A 16,158-nucleotide genomic window follows, 5' to 3' on the forward strand; every position below is an offset into this window, starting at 1 on the left:
GAACCTCACAAGATGATTTTTTTCGCAAGACAGCGATTCTCACGGAACAAATTACAATCATCTTGCGAGGCACCATTGTACTGTCTTACTTAAGGAACAGGAGGGAGACAGGCAGAAATATTTTATATTGAAATGGTAGGTAAATTATAACTATTTTCAACCTACATTTAATGGTTTTGTATGTAACGGTTCTTTTTAGTATGCTTAAACATGTTAGATTTCAATTCCTCAGGCATGGTGTTATGGAAAAAGTAATTTAGTAGACTAGTAATCCACATAATATACATTCTCAAGGAAAGGCACTGGAGATACAAGAATTAATGAAGGTGTAGCATTTGCAGCATCTGCTGGTGAAGATAAATTGGATGCTCCAGTGAATTTCTTCTGAGCAGCCAGTATAAATGAGGCCACTTTATCTTGCTGCCTCAGCAAAAGGCACTAAGAATACCTCCTCACCTGGCTGGATATAAAGCCTTCTTGTCCTTGAAAAGTTCGCTAGCTTCTAGTTTTTCTTCATATATAGCCTTCTTCTGGTCTGTGAACTCATCTCTGTACTTTTTACACTAAAAAAAAAAGGGTATGACAAATGACTGAGAAAACTCTTATTTGAAATTTGGCTTGGGAAATAAAGGGATTTGCCACAGCTTGCTATTTGCTTGGTGCTCAAGGTGCGCACTTTCTAGTGCATGGCTGGATTGACACATTCACATCCCAAAATACAATGAATATACAGCAACATAGCCATCATGTTCACATATTTGTGCCTGCTCTCTTCATTGACTCCCCCTCCCCCCGGCCAGTAAATGAAGAGGCAAGACATGAGAAATGGGCTTTAAGAAAGGGCCACAATTTCATCAACAACTCCCTTAACCTGGGATGGGACCAAAGGGAATGCTTCAACTTGGGTCTGGGAGCAGGTGGACCACCCAGACCCCTCTCTTGACCCCAGGGCCCTGCTGTACCTCACCAGACCTACCCCAGCTGGCCATTTTGGGGAGACAGCCTTGGATCCGATTTGAACACAAGTCGTACAAATTAAGGCTGGCCATATCCTGAGGCTGCCTTAGAGGGGCTGCACCTCCCTTAGGTCCCTGAACCTCATGAGGTGGCACACAATCAAGGACCCAATTGCCCAAAAGCACCCTAGGGGGCTCACCCCTAGCACACCTCTCCCTGCACTACCAGCCACAGGAGGGGCAAGTGATGATGAAGCCTCTGCCTCCACACCCCCCCCAAAGCTGCATACACCGTAACACAACCACATCATGCAACACTGATTCCTCCACCTCCATTAGTGGAGCAAGGAAACACGCGCCCCCCACAGCTGCATGCCAGCTGGCGTACAAAAGTGACATTTCTCTCTGAACATATGCACACCTTAAGACAGTTCAAGTGTGATGGTGTAAAAGTGATTATTCTTCCTGCTTCTTAAATAACTACATTAGCTAAAACTCACAGGGTAGACAGGTATACTGTGAATTATTTTTATGGAATTTACAACTGCCTCATTTGCTATTTTGAAACTACTTGCTAACAAACAGCCCATGGTTTAAGTAAATTCCAACAACTGTGGGTAATGTTCATTTCACAGGAAAGTATAGTATTACTCAGAGAGGAGGTTGAAGTTTGGGTGGGTATCCCTCACATTCTGATTAAACTATTTTCAATAACAACAATAAGCATGAAACATGAATTTCTCAGAGAAGTGAATAAAGGGAGAGAAAAAAAGAAATTCTAATTTCAACCAGTTTCCCTGGGGATGTCTGGATGGATTCTTACACGGAACTTTGCCTGAATTCTTAAAACCGTCCAGACATTTAAGCTTTCTTTGTAAATGGGTTTTCATGGCTACTTTGATTCACAAGCTGGACAAGTATATAGGGGTTACTTAGACACAGGTCGTGGTGGCGCTGCGGGCTAAACCGCAGAAGCCTCTGCTAAGGGTCAGACCAGCAGTTGTAAGATCGAATCCACGTGACGGAGTGAGTGCCTGTCGCTTGTCCCAGCTCCCGCCAACCTAGCAGTTCGAAAGCATGCAAATGCAAGTAGATAAATAGGGACCACCTCAGTGGGAAGGTAACAACGTTCTGTGTCTAAGTCGCACTGGCCATGTGACCACGGAAGATTGTCTTTGGACAAAACGCTGGCTCTATGGCTTGGAAACGGGGATGAGTACCGCCCCCTAGAGTCGAACACGACTGGACAAAAATTGTCAAGGGGAACCTTTACCTTTACCTAGACACAGCTATCACCCTAATGCAGAGAGGAAAGGCAATGTTTACTGTACTGCTAATATATAAATCCTACAAGAAATTCTATTTCTTTTGATTAATTCTCTTTAAAACAATGACATTATGTGAATATGATCACATGCTTTGCTGCTCTTGCTATTTATTACTTGCTGTTATTGTAAACGTTTATTCCATAACCTCTACTGATAGAAAAGTGGCCTGTAAGTAAAAGTACTGGTATATCAAGACACAGGGCTAAATCCAGTTTTAGTCCAAACCAGAGCAGAAATGAATGGGACATGTTACTTGCCACCTGCATGATACCCCATTGGATGCAATCATTCTACTCCAGTTGGGACTGAAACGTTATTTAGCCCACAGTAAGTTTAACTGTTGTATGATCTCGTTACCCTCCACAGGTGAAATATCCTCTTCAGTTCCTTGTGAGTTGAATCCAGGAAGAGATAAGGCCTTGCTGGCCAGTTTTTATCTACTGGTGATAAAGATGGCATCTTATTCTTCATTTCCAGAAAATACTTCTGCATCTAGGTTTTAAAAAAAATGAGAGAGGAATTTTAATGAATCATTTTAAAACACTGAACTACTTGAAGAGGCTTTATAAGAGGTCCCAATTCACCTCATCCAGTTTCATTTTGACCTATAATCTATGAAATGTTTAGGAGCACACAATAGCGAAATCACTGAGAATTTCTCTGAAATATTAATTGATGCATACAGCCCAGTCATCTCTCCTTTTCTTGAATAGGTAAAGTAGCTGAGAAGGGGACAGACCTCTGTGATGTCCAAATCTAAGATTACTGTTAAGTGTATCTAAAAAAGCCAGGTTCAGTTATAAACTCTGATTTAAAGCTGGGTTATGGGCGTGCTTTGATTGAGCAGACTTAAATAATAAACAATTGTTTTTATGTGAAACTATCTCATAATCGTTTGTGTACCCATTCCTGTGAGGAGAGGAACAACTATGTGCAGTCAGTAGGCACCTTCAGTCTCAAGAGACTGTGGTAATATGCTCTGAATAGAAGTTTTGGAACAGCGTCTAGTGTGGCTGAGAAAACGAATTCAAGAGTGACAATCCCTTCCACACTGAAGGCAAATACAATCTGTCCCCTATCCAGCTCCCTGATTTGGCTGGTTTCGGGACTGCCTCTTTGCCTCGGCCTGCTGAACAAGTGCTTCTTCAAATTGGGAGAGGCCATGCTACACCGCCTGCCTCCAGGCTGAACACTCAGATGTCAAAGTTTCCTATCTGCTGAGGTCCGTTCCTAAGGCCTTCAGATCCCGCTTGCAGATATCCTTGTATCATAGCTGTGGTCTCCCTCTGAGGCGCTTTCCCTGCACTAATTCTCCATACAGATCTTTTGGAATCCGACCATCAGCCATTCTCATGACATGCTCAAGCCAATGTAGACGTTGTCAACACACTCTTTATTTATACAGTGGTGCCTTGCTTAGTGATGTTAATCCGTTCCGGAAAAAACGTTGCTAAGCGATTTCATCGCTAAGCGATAGTAAAAAGCCCATAGAAACGCATTAAAACGTGATTAATGCGTTCCTATGGGCTTAAAACTCACCTTAAAGCGAAGATCCTCCATAGCGCCACCATTTTCGGTGCCTCTAAAGCAAGGCATCCGTGCCTGAAAACAGTGGGCAGCCATTTTGTTTACCCGGTGGCCATTTTGAAACCACCGATCAGCTGGCCGAAAATGGGGGCTTTGCGATGATCGCTTCCCTGTGAACATTGCAAAGTGGAATTTCCCCATAGGGACCATCGCAAAGCGATCGCTTTTGCGATGGCAAAAAGTCCATCGGTAAGCGATTTTGTCGCTCAACGGAGCGATCGCTAAGCGAAGCACCACTGTACCATGGCTAATGAAGACAGGACTTCTGGCCTCTTGTTATGTGCACCCTGTGAGGATATTGTGTTACACTTATTCCCAAGGCCTTCAAAATAGTTGTCTTCTGTGTTTGTACTTAAAGAAAAAGGACTGGTCTTCCTGGCACTACATAAGGCCTTCACTTTCATTTGCTATCTGTTGATGCTTGTACATATTCATCATACCTGTAAATATCTGTGGGACATAAAGCTTCAATGGCTCTACCCCCATCATACCCTGAAGGAGGGAACTTCATAATGTAGCTCGAATCATACAATCCTCATCATTAAAAAAAAAACCCTAGATATTGAGATTTAAACTAAAATTCATGATCACTGTTATTAAACATTTCTGAATACACACAAAACGGACCATTCGTATTATTTCTCAATAGTACTGGCAACATTTAGATAATTAGGGAAAAGCAAAATTTTTCTCTCTATAAAAAAATGGCAGAATTCTTCAGCTGGCCCATTTATGCATATTTCAAAGCCCAATTTTCACTGTCATTTTTACTACACTTTGCTAATGAATGGATACAAATGAATGGAGTTGTAGCAACATTGCTGTATGTATGAAAATACGTACAATTTTCTGAATAATAAATTCATAAATCTTCCTTCCAGCGTTGGCTCGAAAGAACTTCCTGTACTCTCTGCGGACCTGACAAATGAAAACCTTAAAGTAAACATCCAGTTTTTGTTTTGCTTTTCCATCAGCATAGCAATACTGCACACTGAATTGCAATTTTAAGGGTGGTTTCAAAGGATAAGGGTCCTGTCCAGGGCCCTTCTAGGTATTGAAAGGTGGGACAGCACAGGCAAATTAGAACAGAATTCACAAGGAGTTTTATCATTCTTAGATCTATACCTATCTGCAGGTAAACCTGGTCTTGGCTGTCCCGCTTCACACTGCAGACAGTGGTTTCCTTGACTGAATGTTCCCCCCATTGAAAATAAGCAAGTAAGCAAGGGACTAAATAAATAATACCAATCAACAGACCTTGAGAGACACTGCCTGCAGTCTGAAGTAGGACAACCCATGGGCTTACCACTGCAGTGAAACCAGTGCCTGATTGAGTCATTCAAAAAGCAGAGGAAAAATGCTTGCTCAGCTTCGCAGTATAACCACCTTGTATTATTGTATGCAATAATCCCGGGGGTGATGGTGGTGGTTAGATTTTGGATTCAAACTATCGCAAAATGTCGTAACTAACTAAACTCCTGAGGTAACCAAAGATAGGTAAAATTCTTTGAGCCGTGTTTTCCAGAGATGTTTGAACTATGCTGCAGTCAGAGGCCAAGCTTGTCAACTTGGTTTTCTTTGGCCATGTAAGAACCATAAATCACAAAAAGTACAAACAATGCCCCTGTTTGGTGACAAAAATTTTTGAAAGGGTTCTTTTAAGGGACCTATGCAACAGTGCTTCTTATTATTTCTAGTTTTCAGTATCATGTGCAGGCTTACAAAACCACACCTGCCAGTCACAAGGGAGCATATAGAAGATTTAACATGACAACGCTCACCTTTTCTCACTCACGACCCATCTCCCCAAGTCACTTTCTTTGAAGACATGACCATCACCATTAAGTGTGACCTGGCATCAGTCTAAAAGTTTGAATGAGCACTGTAGCATACAAGTGACTGGAAGAAAAAGCCTAACATTTCTGAGAGTCACTTTTATAAACTCTGCCCTACCCTAGTCCAAAACAGGTTTGCCTGACACACAATACTAAGGATACAGTCAAAGCTGAGTACATTAGATAAATCAAGATTTGGGGGAACACTAACTCCATTAAATGTAAAGCACTGAATGAAACTTGATAGTATTTTTACCCTTGCTACTGGCCTCCATCAAGTTCAGAAGCAGACTGTGCTCACACAGAACTCATATTTCTGTAGATCATCATCACTGTTTGACAACTTTGTATGCATAGCTACTGTGACTTGTGTAATCATGGCAAACTGATAATTCATGCTGCAATTACAAAGCCACAGCAACAGCACGGGAAGCTCCTGATGTAAAGGTATTCCTTCGCACAAATTGTGCCCCCCCCCCCACCGTGAGAGTAAACAGCACGAGAGTGAGTTTCCTACATGGCCCTGAAGCTCTTGCTTGCAGGCAACGTTCAACCCTCAATTGTGCAAAAGTTGACTGCACTTTGTACTTAGCAATTCTAGGCAATAATATGTGAAAGAAAACTTCATTCCTCATTAGTTTCTGCTATAGCATGTCATTCTTCCAAACTGGATTATTATTGCAATGGGCACACTACGACAGTATTCCTTAAGAACAATGAAACAAAACATTAATTATACCTCCTTTATCACATTCCTGGTTAAAATAACAATATCTTCAAATACTCCTAGATTTATTTCTGTATAAGTATGTGCGTGTGTTCTATATTAAACACATCTATTTAAAAAGGAGAGAGACAATATCCAACAGCCATTTATTTGTTTTTCAAAAGTGATTTGGGGGGGGGGAGGAGAGGAAAAAAAATATCCTTAATGATCATGCTTGTTAAACCCACCTCAGAGCACCATGTGTTGTGTTAGTAGAGATGCAATGCTTTATTGAGTTCATGATTGACATAAGGGAGCTGTTTGAAAGAGTACCTTCAGTCCAAGCCAGTAAGCCCAAATGACTGCCACAGCATGCTTGCGCCTAGCCTCCTCCTTCAAGTGTTTCAACTCCCTCCGAGCCTAAAATGTTTAGATAGTGAATCATAGAGACAGCCCAATGCAGACAGCATGATGACCAGAAAGAACCGTACCCACTGAGAGAAGAGCCAATAACAGCCAGATGGGAGTGAAGGAAAGCCCCCTTTTGAACTCCAGAGGTTCAGTGTGTGAAGAGAGGGTGAAAGTGCAGCTGCCCCTCAACACAGCCCCAGCGGATGCAGATGAAAGAATTAGGAATGGCTGCTGCTCCCTCATACTGGCTTTCTTATATGGAATGTTAAATTGGCCACGGGTAAAATCCTTCTTAAATTTTAATGGGAAGCCACCTCCACAGTTGCAGATCAAAGGGGTGTTAATTCAGATGTCAATATTAGAAGCCAGCCTAGGTATGCTGTTCAGCAATGGCAGAGACCTCAAGCAGGAACACGGTAAATACAGATCCTTGGGATCCACTATTTTATGGCACATTCCTCCCTTTCATTTTATACCAGCAATGGTACTTTCATGTCAATGACTCCGCCCTCCCCCAAAAAACTTGCCTTTTCCCCCCAATTTTTAATTTGTTGTCACACAAAGACATACACAAACATCACAAGAAAAGGACATTAGGACACGAGAGAAATGAAAATGGAAGAAATGCTCTAAAAAAACCCTCTAGCATTCTGCACGGACATACATTTACATAATTCCTTTTCATTTTTTTAGTATTAGTAGAGGACAGACATCTACTGTGTGCAAGCAACTGGATGTGGCATGACACCTTTAGGACCTCTAGCTACGCACCTGCGGCATAAACAACTCTGTGCATCTTGCAGAAAAATATGTCCTGTAAATTTTCCTCTTTGAAAGACCTTAGTACAAACTATGGTTTGTTATCTTAAATCTGCATTTAGTCTTTATATAAAGGTCAAATAAAAGGAAACACAAGGAAGCACACTTAGGTTGTAGTCCTATCGACCTGGGAGAAAACCTCACTAAACTCAATGGGACTTAACTTCTGAGTAGCTACAGACAGGACTGCACTATTCAGTTCTCCGGACAAGACACCCTAATACTGAAGTGGTAGGACCGTAATTCTCTGAGAGTGACTGGAACGGAGACAAACTCCTTCTGCCTCTACCACCATTCTGACACTGTCACTAGGAATGGCTATTCCTAAAAAAGTGCAGACACTCCATTTCCTCTCAGTGAGATATTAGTTTTGCTCACATCATAAAGGACAGAAGCCAGAGACTATTACATAGATCGCTTGTGACCCTTCATTCCTTACCTGACCAAGACACACACCCCCAACCCCTGGCTATCATGAGGATGGGATTAGCTGTGGATTGCTTGATCAAACCAAGAACAAGAATGATATTGGAAGGACCTCTCAGTAAGAGGTTCATTCTGTCAAGCCCCTTTCCCTCAAATACCTAAACCTCAAGGAAGCCAGAGACAGCTCTCTTGTGGGAGGATTTCCAGTGATCACTTTAAAATGTTAATCGCTTTTAAAAAAATGTTAACTATGACCAGATTTAATGCTAGTTTACTTCAGCAGTATTTTGACCATTGTGGCAGCTCACAAAACTACTTTCTGTCTTTCTTAAGCAAAGTCTGCAGTATTTTGCTACAACACCACAGAGGCTCAGATTCTAAAATCTCTTGCCATTTTAATTTACAGATTTATACAATCTACTCTGACTAGTAGTAACTTTACAGGGTCTTGGATCGGAGGGTTTCTCAGGCCAAATGGTTGATATCTTTTATCTGGAAATGCTTAGGACCTCCTCCTAGATGCAATGTATAGGCTCCATAAGGCAGCCTAGGGTCCCCCATAAAAGACAGATCAGTGAGGTTTAATGCAGGCTGTTTATGTATGGTAGCGTGTCAAGCAGGTACTGTTTGCAGACTTTTTTTTAAAAAAAAAAAGATTGCCAGCCCATTTTGGTCATCATATATAACCATCTTCGGCTTCCAGTCCATCACACTGCATTACACATTCAAGAGGCGAATGCCAGTAATTCAGAGCCTACTGGCGGAAAGGAAGTCTAGCAGCCACTCCAAAATATGTGCATATGTGAGGGGGGCACTTGCTCTGCCCTGCCTCCAGCAAACTAGAGCAAAAACTGACTTGTCAAGGATATTTTTACTGCAACTTCGTTTCTAAGAACAGCTGACACTGGAATTCCTGGAATTTTTTCAGGGTCATAGTTTGGACTTGCATGTTAATCACTTCTCTTGAAAAAATATGAATCTACTGCTATATTGGGCTTCTAACATAAATAGCCTTCTATAAAAGGCAATGTAGCCAACATATCAATTACAAACACTTCCAGACCGGCAAAACCTGCCACTATCTGCCACAGATTATTGTTTTTAAGACAGCTAGTTATCTACAAACTTAGCAAGTTAGGGGGAAAAACCTTTTACTAAGGTAGTCCTGTCTCTTTTACAGACTACCCCTAGCCCAATCCTACAGCTTGACAGCAAATGTTGGCATTTTCTTTTTTCTTTGTAAAAAAAATTGGCAGGGAGTATCATAGTCATCTTAGTGTGCTGCATCAAACACAGCAAGCAGTCTTGTGGCACCTTAAAGAGCAACACATTTTATATGTCATTGTTGTTATGTGTCATGAAGCTGTTTATGAATGACTGATCTCTAAAATGTCCTGTCCTCAATTGCCCACCTCCCCTCTCATAAACTCAAGCCTATGGCTTCCTTTAGGGTGTCAGTCCATCTCATATTTGGTCTTTCTCTTTTCCTGCTGCCTTCGGCCTTTTCCAGCATTATTGTCTTTTCTAGAGAATCGTGCTTTCTCGTGATGTGTCCAAAGTAGGACAGCCTTGGTGTAAGCCTGCACAAACTGCAGACTGTTTCACCAGCTGCTTTAAAGCAAATAGGTGGCAGTCCATTAAGGTTTATGCCAAATAAAAATTGTCAGTCTTCAAGAAACCATAACACGACTCTTTGACACCTTTAGCAGCTGCAAAACACTTGCCCCACTGAGTTATTTAGGTAGTGATCCAATATGCATTGCCTGTGAGTGAGTCTCCATTATATTCAATAAGACTTGTTTTAAGGAGACATGCATAGGATTGCAGGATTATTTCCTAATCCTGAAAATGGTTCAGTACAATAAAATGGGGATAAATTGGTAAGAACTGACTCTTATCTCTGACAGAACTAGGCAATCCTGCCCATAGGTTTCTTTCTAATTGGTGAAAAAACTGGCATTGTGATAGGATAGGGGGGAAAAACCTTAATAAGATGTGAAATATTATAGATGGGTTATATAAGCACTGATGCAAATTTAATTAATACAGTTATCTTAGTTCTGAACATTTTTAGTGTGGGAACCTACAAAAACTGCCTGAGCATGCTAAGAAGACATTTTGCTTTCAGTCATGCAGTCTTAGTTTTGTATGCTCTAGCGACGTGAGTCAATCTTTTTCAGTTTAGGTATTTAATGGCACATCAACAAACAAATTAGTGCTTTATAGGTGGGTATATCTAGATTATCTTAGGGTGTTTTTTATTTTTATTTTTTAGTATGAGTGTTTTTTAGGTTAAGTGTGACAAAGATGAAAATGGAGAGTTATTAGGAATTACATGCTCAAGATTAGTAAGCCAGTAACAATGATTCGCCTTTGGTTGTTTTATTTTTAAGTAACGAAGTTGGGTAAGGAAGGGTTGGGGGCACAGGACACTTGCATGTAGTACCTTAAATCCAAGCCAGTAAGCCCAAATAACAGCAATAGCAAGCTTATTTCTAGCCTCCTCCTTCAGCCGCCTCAGTTCCCTTCGCGCCTGTGGTGCATTTGAAAATGAAATTACAGAAAATTGAGCAAGAGAGAGAGAGAGAGAGAGAGAAGGCTGCTTCAATTTCCCAACTGATAAAAGAAAGAGGGAAAGAGAAGGCAGGGTGGAACCCAAATCATTTCATTAAGTATAAAAGAAAGCATGTGCTGGCTAGACTGAAACTTGTTAAAAAGTAAAGCTCAACTACAAGGAGAAAGGCAAGTGAATTGAATTCAGACATTTCTCCTGTCTACTTGGGACATCTTTGCGCCGTGCAAGAATGGATGGAAAGTAGCTTGTGCATTCTTACCTGAGAACCATGCCAATAGGCTGCAATAGTTGTCACGGCTTCCTCACAGCGCTTCTGGTGCTTCAGTTCACGAAGCAGCTTTCGAGCCTGTAAAAACAGCCACCGCCACACACACACGGAGTGAGCACTTGGGAAAAATAATGACTTTACAAAACTTTACAAAACTGTTTTTCCCCAAACCTACCCATTCCACTCCTCGTAGGATGAGACAAAAACTTCACATTTCTGTACTGTAAGTCTCTGGACATTAATTAAGTTCTACCAATTGATTTTGGATGCAGGTTGTTAATACATTAAAAATAAGCAGTTTTGCAGAACTAATTGGGCAGAGAGTAATGTTTGCTTCTTATTCATTCTTACTAGCACATGAGGAAGAACTGTTTGTAGTCTAAACTAATTTTCTTGAACATGGATGCAATTCTACTGCTGCTGACTGGCATTTTAAGACACAACCACTTGTGTCTTGATGAATATTATGGCAAGTTTTAGACCAGGGTGTAAACTCTAGCTCTACAGAAGATCAAGTTCTATAAGCTTTAACCAGCAAGTCTGATGGTAAGGGATTATGGGAGCTGTAGTGCAAACATCTAGCAAACTGTATTTTCCCCCACTGTCCTTCTAGAAAAAGTTTAAGGGGCAGAAACTGCAGGTTATTTTAAGCGTAACAATTGAAACAGAATTTCATTAAAATGTTTTATTTAACTTATTTTGTATTCCAAATTCTTTCAGCAGAGGAAGCAGTAAGGATGGGACTTTCATGTGGGGGGAGGGGGAGAGAACTTCCAGTCCCACAATTTGGCAAGAACACCCCAGGCTGCACTAAGGAATTGGGAGCCACCAAATGGCAGAAGGCAGAAAATTCCAGCCACAAACACAAACCTACTGACACCTACATTTAACTCACCTGGAGCAGGGCCTACTTCCAAGGCTGCATAGCCTTCTCATATATAGAAATCTTGGAGAATTAATTCTAGCAGTTTAAGTCCCCAAACCCAAAAGAGCATACCTCTAGCATACACTGGCATGGCTGCCCTAGTAGTTGAAAGAATACTACAGCTATAACTAGTTCTTCCATGGCCAAGTTGTATTTCTGGATCCCAGAAAGTGTTCCCCTTCTGCAAAACCATAATTCTATTAATCAATCCATCACTTAATCTGGTTTTTTTGTATAATTTTTTCTTTTCCTTATTAGGGTGGGATGAGGTTGGGAACAGCTGGGATAGCGATACCCTCGGAGGGGGTGGATTTGAACGGATACATTACAAATCAATATTTTTCATAGTAATTCTATACATTCTCTTCTAGTAATAGTTCCACATATCAGAAAAAAATATGAACAGTGAGTAAGAAGGAAAAATCAAATTCAAACAATTATATTGTTAATCAAATTATTGATTATATAGCTGAGAGTCTTTATCCATCATTTATTCTGTCTCTTCTGCAGCCGTACATATAACTATGTATCAATCAGCTATTCTATCTACTTTGTAACCATGTATATAACTGTGACCAAATTTTTCGATGACCTTTTTTCTTTTTTGCATCTAGCCAATCTGATAATATGTCCATTTCTGGGGTTTGGGGGATTTTGTCTATCACTTCATCTATTTGTGGTATTCTAGGTTCCTTCCAGTGTTTTGCAAAAACTATTCTTCCTGCTATTATATGAATAGTTAAATACAGTGGTGCCTCGCTTAACGATTGCCTCGTTTAGCGATGTTTTCACTTAACGATGGTTTTTTAAAAGAATTCTATGCATCATTTAACGATGTTTCCTATGGGCGATTTTCGCTTAGCGATTTCAGGACCATGCTTCGCATAGCGAATGCATTTTTAGGTCCCCTGTTTCGCTTAACGATGTCCATTTTTTCAATTTTAAAAGTATCTTAAAATGTTCAAAAATGTTTTAAATGCTTGGAATCATTAGTGCACCTTCTAAAACGTGGGCAAACTTAATTTGGCTTTGATCTGACTTTTCGTTAATTTTTGGTGAATTTTTTTCTCCCCCATAGGAAAGCACTGAAACCAACTTTTGACAACTGTCAAAAGTTGGGCTCAATGCATTTCAATGGGGGAGGAAAAAATTCACAAAAAATTAACGAAAAGTCAGCAACTGTTTTAAATGCTTGGGCTCGTTAGAGCACCTTCTAAACCGTGTGCAAACTTAGTTTGGCTTTGTTCTGAGTCTTCGTTAATTTTTTGTGAATTTTCTTCTCCCCCATAGGAAACAATGGAGCTGTCAAAAGTTGGGCTCCATTGTTTCCTATGGGGGAGAAAACAATTCACAAAAAAGTAACGAAGACTCAGAACAAAGCCAAACTAAGTTTGCACACGATTTAAAAGGTGCTCTAATGAACCCAAGCATTTAAAACCGTTGCTGACTTTTTGTTAATTTTTTGTGAATTTTTTCCTCCCCCATAGGAAACAATGGAGCCCAACTTTTGACAGCTCCATTGTTTCCTATGGGGGAGAAAAAAATTCACAATAAATTAACGAAGACTCAGAAACTGTTTTAAATGTTTGGTTTCATTAGAGCACCTTGCAAAACTTGTGCAAACTTAGTTTGGCTTCATTCTGAGTCTTCGTTAATTTTTTGTGAATTATTTTCTCCCCCATAGGAAAGCATGGAGCTGTCAAATTTTGACAGCTGTCAAAAGTTGGTGGGGGAAAAAATTCAGCAAAAATTAATGAAGTCAGATCAAAGCCAAATTAAGTTTGCACTGTTTTAGAAGGTGCACTAACGATTCCAACCATTTAAAACAGTTTTTGAACCTTTTAAAACACACTTAAATTTGCAAAAATGGACATCGCAAAACCATTGAAATGCATTGAATAGGCTTCAATGCATTCCAATGGAGGAAACATTGTATCGCTTAACGATGTTTCCTATGGGTTTTTTCGCTTAAGGACGGCAATCCGTGCCTATTGGAACGGATTAACCGGTTTTCAATGCATCTCTATGGGAAAACGTGTTTTGCTTAACGATGTTTTAGCATAGCGATGTGTTTTTTTTTGAACCAATTAACATCGTTAAGTGAGGCACCGCTGTATGATTTTTCAGAGTCTAGTATATTTGGCAAGATATTTGATAAAAATAGTTCTGGTACCATCGGTATTGAAATTTCTAAATATCTCCTGTAGTTCAAATTGGCTTCCGAATTCCCATTTAACCTCTGCTTTCAAATAAAATTTTCCACTAGCAAGGTTTGTGATTCACTTTTTATAAGAGCTGAGCAGAAGAATAATTAACTCTTCCTCTACACCATTTCTGGAGCACAAGCTAGTGATTCCACTACCTGCTTGCCAGTGAAATGTGGAAGGAGCTGGAGGGGAAAGGGCTGAGCAGAAAGGACTTGGGTATTCTTATTTCTGCCTGCTTCTTCTTTCTTCCTTCTAAATCTGCTTTGTCATGGGGCAACAGCAGTTGAGATCTAGAGAGTCAACATGGTGGTGTGCAGGATGCTTCTGATCCAAGAGGCTGTATTTCCTTTTTACAAACGAATAACATCAAAGTTCTTTATTTTCAGATACTATCATTGGGTCAATTTTAAACAGCAGTTTGTTAGTATTCCTGATCACATGGGACTCCCAAATCGAATAGCCACAGGATTCCAATCGGGAAAGCTTTGCATTCTCAGTTTCAGCTACTGTATTTGGAAGCCTGGATTAATCAGAAGTGCTATGTTAACATAGACCTAGTACAAATTGTTTACTCAGCTCACCTTCCACCCTCTGATGTAAGACTGTACTACAATGGCAGAATTCTTCGTCTGTTGGTACTTCTTCTGTTGCTACATTGAAAATTTAAAAGATGGGAATCAGAATTTTGTAGAAAGTAAAATATTGATGAAACCACAGATACACATTCTTGCATACTGTATCAAAGGGATCACTGACAAGAACCTAGATAGAAGGGCTTATCAAAAGTAAAGTTCATTATCACTGCACCTCAAAACTTATGAGGTACAGTGGGAAAAGCATATGTAAACAAAACCCTTCTTTGCAATGGTTCTATTCTGACACCATGGTGGAAGGCAGCCCATCTAGGAGAAGGAAAACTCCGGTTTCAAACCTCCACTGCCTTGTGGCTATATCCACTCATGGAAAAGGCTTCAGGAGTCAACCTTGAGGCAAAATCCGGAGCTGGAGTCCCGAAGGCAGCTCGTGTCGTTCTGCCAACTCCTGCGATCTCACTGGAACCAGTTGTATTGGCTCTTGCCTTTCCATTGGACTATTTCAGTGATGTGGAGAGGGGGGATCTGCTGCTTGGGTAACAGCCTATCCTCCATATTACTTTACCGGGGCTTCATGCTCTGGAGAGGACATTCCTCGATTCAGAGCATGTCACCACAGTCTCTCGAGACTGAAGGATGCCTATGATGATGGTGGTGGAACTTCTCCACGAAAAAATGTAATCTTTGCCTAATGAAAACTGTGTGGGGTAAACAGGCCACACCAGTGCTTCAAGAGCAACATTCTTAACTATGATTGGGCATGATGTCTGAACATCATGGTTAATAACTGAAAACAAACCAGCATATGAATCCTTGGTTTGAAGCAGATTTTCACATTATGCTTCATATTCATAAGGAACATAATTGTGTGCAGTTTTGATGTTCATGGCAATGTTGCAAATTCTGTTGGGTATTTTGCTTAATGTGATACCCAGTACAGTGTAGTGGATAGAGTGACAGACTAGGACTCAGGAGGCCTGGGTTCAAATCCCTGTTCAGCCATGGAAACTCGCTGGGGGCGTGGAACTGGTAAAACCACAAATATTTCACTTACCTTGAAAGCCCTATTATAGGGTCACCACAAGTTGGTTTCAACTTGATGGCACATAACAACAATTTTGTTGAATACCATCTCTTATCACTGCTCTACGTTTCTAACGTATTCTTAACTGCACAGAAGCCTTAAGAAAGGATCAGATAAAAGCCTACATAAATAAAATCCTTCCTTACTGCATATCGTCTGTACCAGGCAGCTACCACTATCTGACTCCTTTTCATGAGAAGGAAACGTGTGCGGCACTTCCAGCCTCTGTAGATCTTCTGGATTAGTGTAGCCAAATCCTCAAGGCGCTGTTTTCTTAGGTCTTCTAATTTGAAGAGCTGTACAGAATGGAAGCGAGGAATTGGAGAAAAGAAAGAAGAGCAAAATGACATTAGCACTAGAAAGGGACCCCGTTCAGAAGCTAGTGCAGCACAGTGGCTAAAGTACTGAGTTTGGAGATGAGCAAACCAGCTTCAGCTC

At 40.6% G+C, this 16,158-nt stretch overlaps 1 protein-coding gene across 5 annotated transcripts in view; it reads right to left on the reverse strand.

Moving 5' to 3' along the window:
- Positions 1-16,158, reverse strand: part of MYO1B (myosin IB) — a 158,155-nt gene that overhangs the window by 13,676 nt on the left and 128,321 nt on the right. For 3 of the 5 annotated variants that reach the window (XR_013545163.1, XM_072979647.2, XM_020810513.3), the window contains exons 20-27: positions 15,867-16,016; positions 14,625-14,693; positions 10,903-10,989; positions 10,515-10,601; positions 6,746-6,832; positions 4,715-4,789; positions 2,642-2,776; positions 457-563 (exon numbers count right to left, since the gene is read on the reverse strand). Coding sequence is in view for 4 of the 5 variants with exons in the window: in XM_072979647.2 (XP_072835748.2) it covers positions 457-563; positions 2,642-2,776; positions 4,715-4,789; positions 6,746-6,832; positions 10,515-10,601; positions 10,903-10,989; positions 14,625-14,693; positions 15,867-16,016 (797 nt within the window). In the remaining variant the exon portion in view is untranslated. The remainder of the gene's footprint in view (positions 1-456; positions 564-2,641; positions 2,777-4,714; positions 4,790-6,745; positions 6,833-10,514; positions 10,602-10,902; positions 10,990-14,624; positions 14,694-15,866; positions 16,017-16,158) is intronic. The other 2 variants (XM_072979660.2, XM_072979668.2) reach the window with 2 other exon arrangements.

The sequence above is a fragment of the Pogona vitticeps genome, chromosome 1 (genome assembly GCF_051106095.1).
Source record: "Pogona vitticeps strain Pit_001003342236 chromosome 1, PviZW2.1, whole genome shotgun sequence".
NCBI lineage: Eukaryota > Metazoa > Chordata > Lepidosauria > Squamata > Agamidae > Pogona > Pogona vitticeps.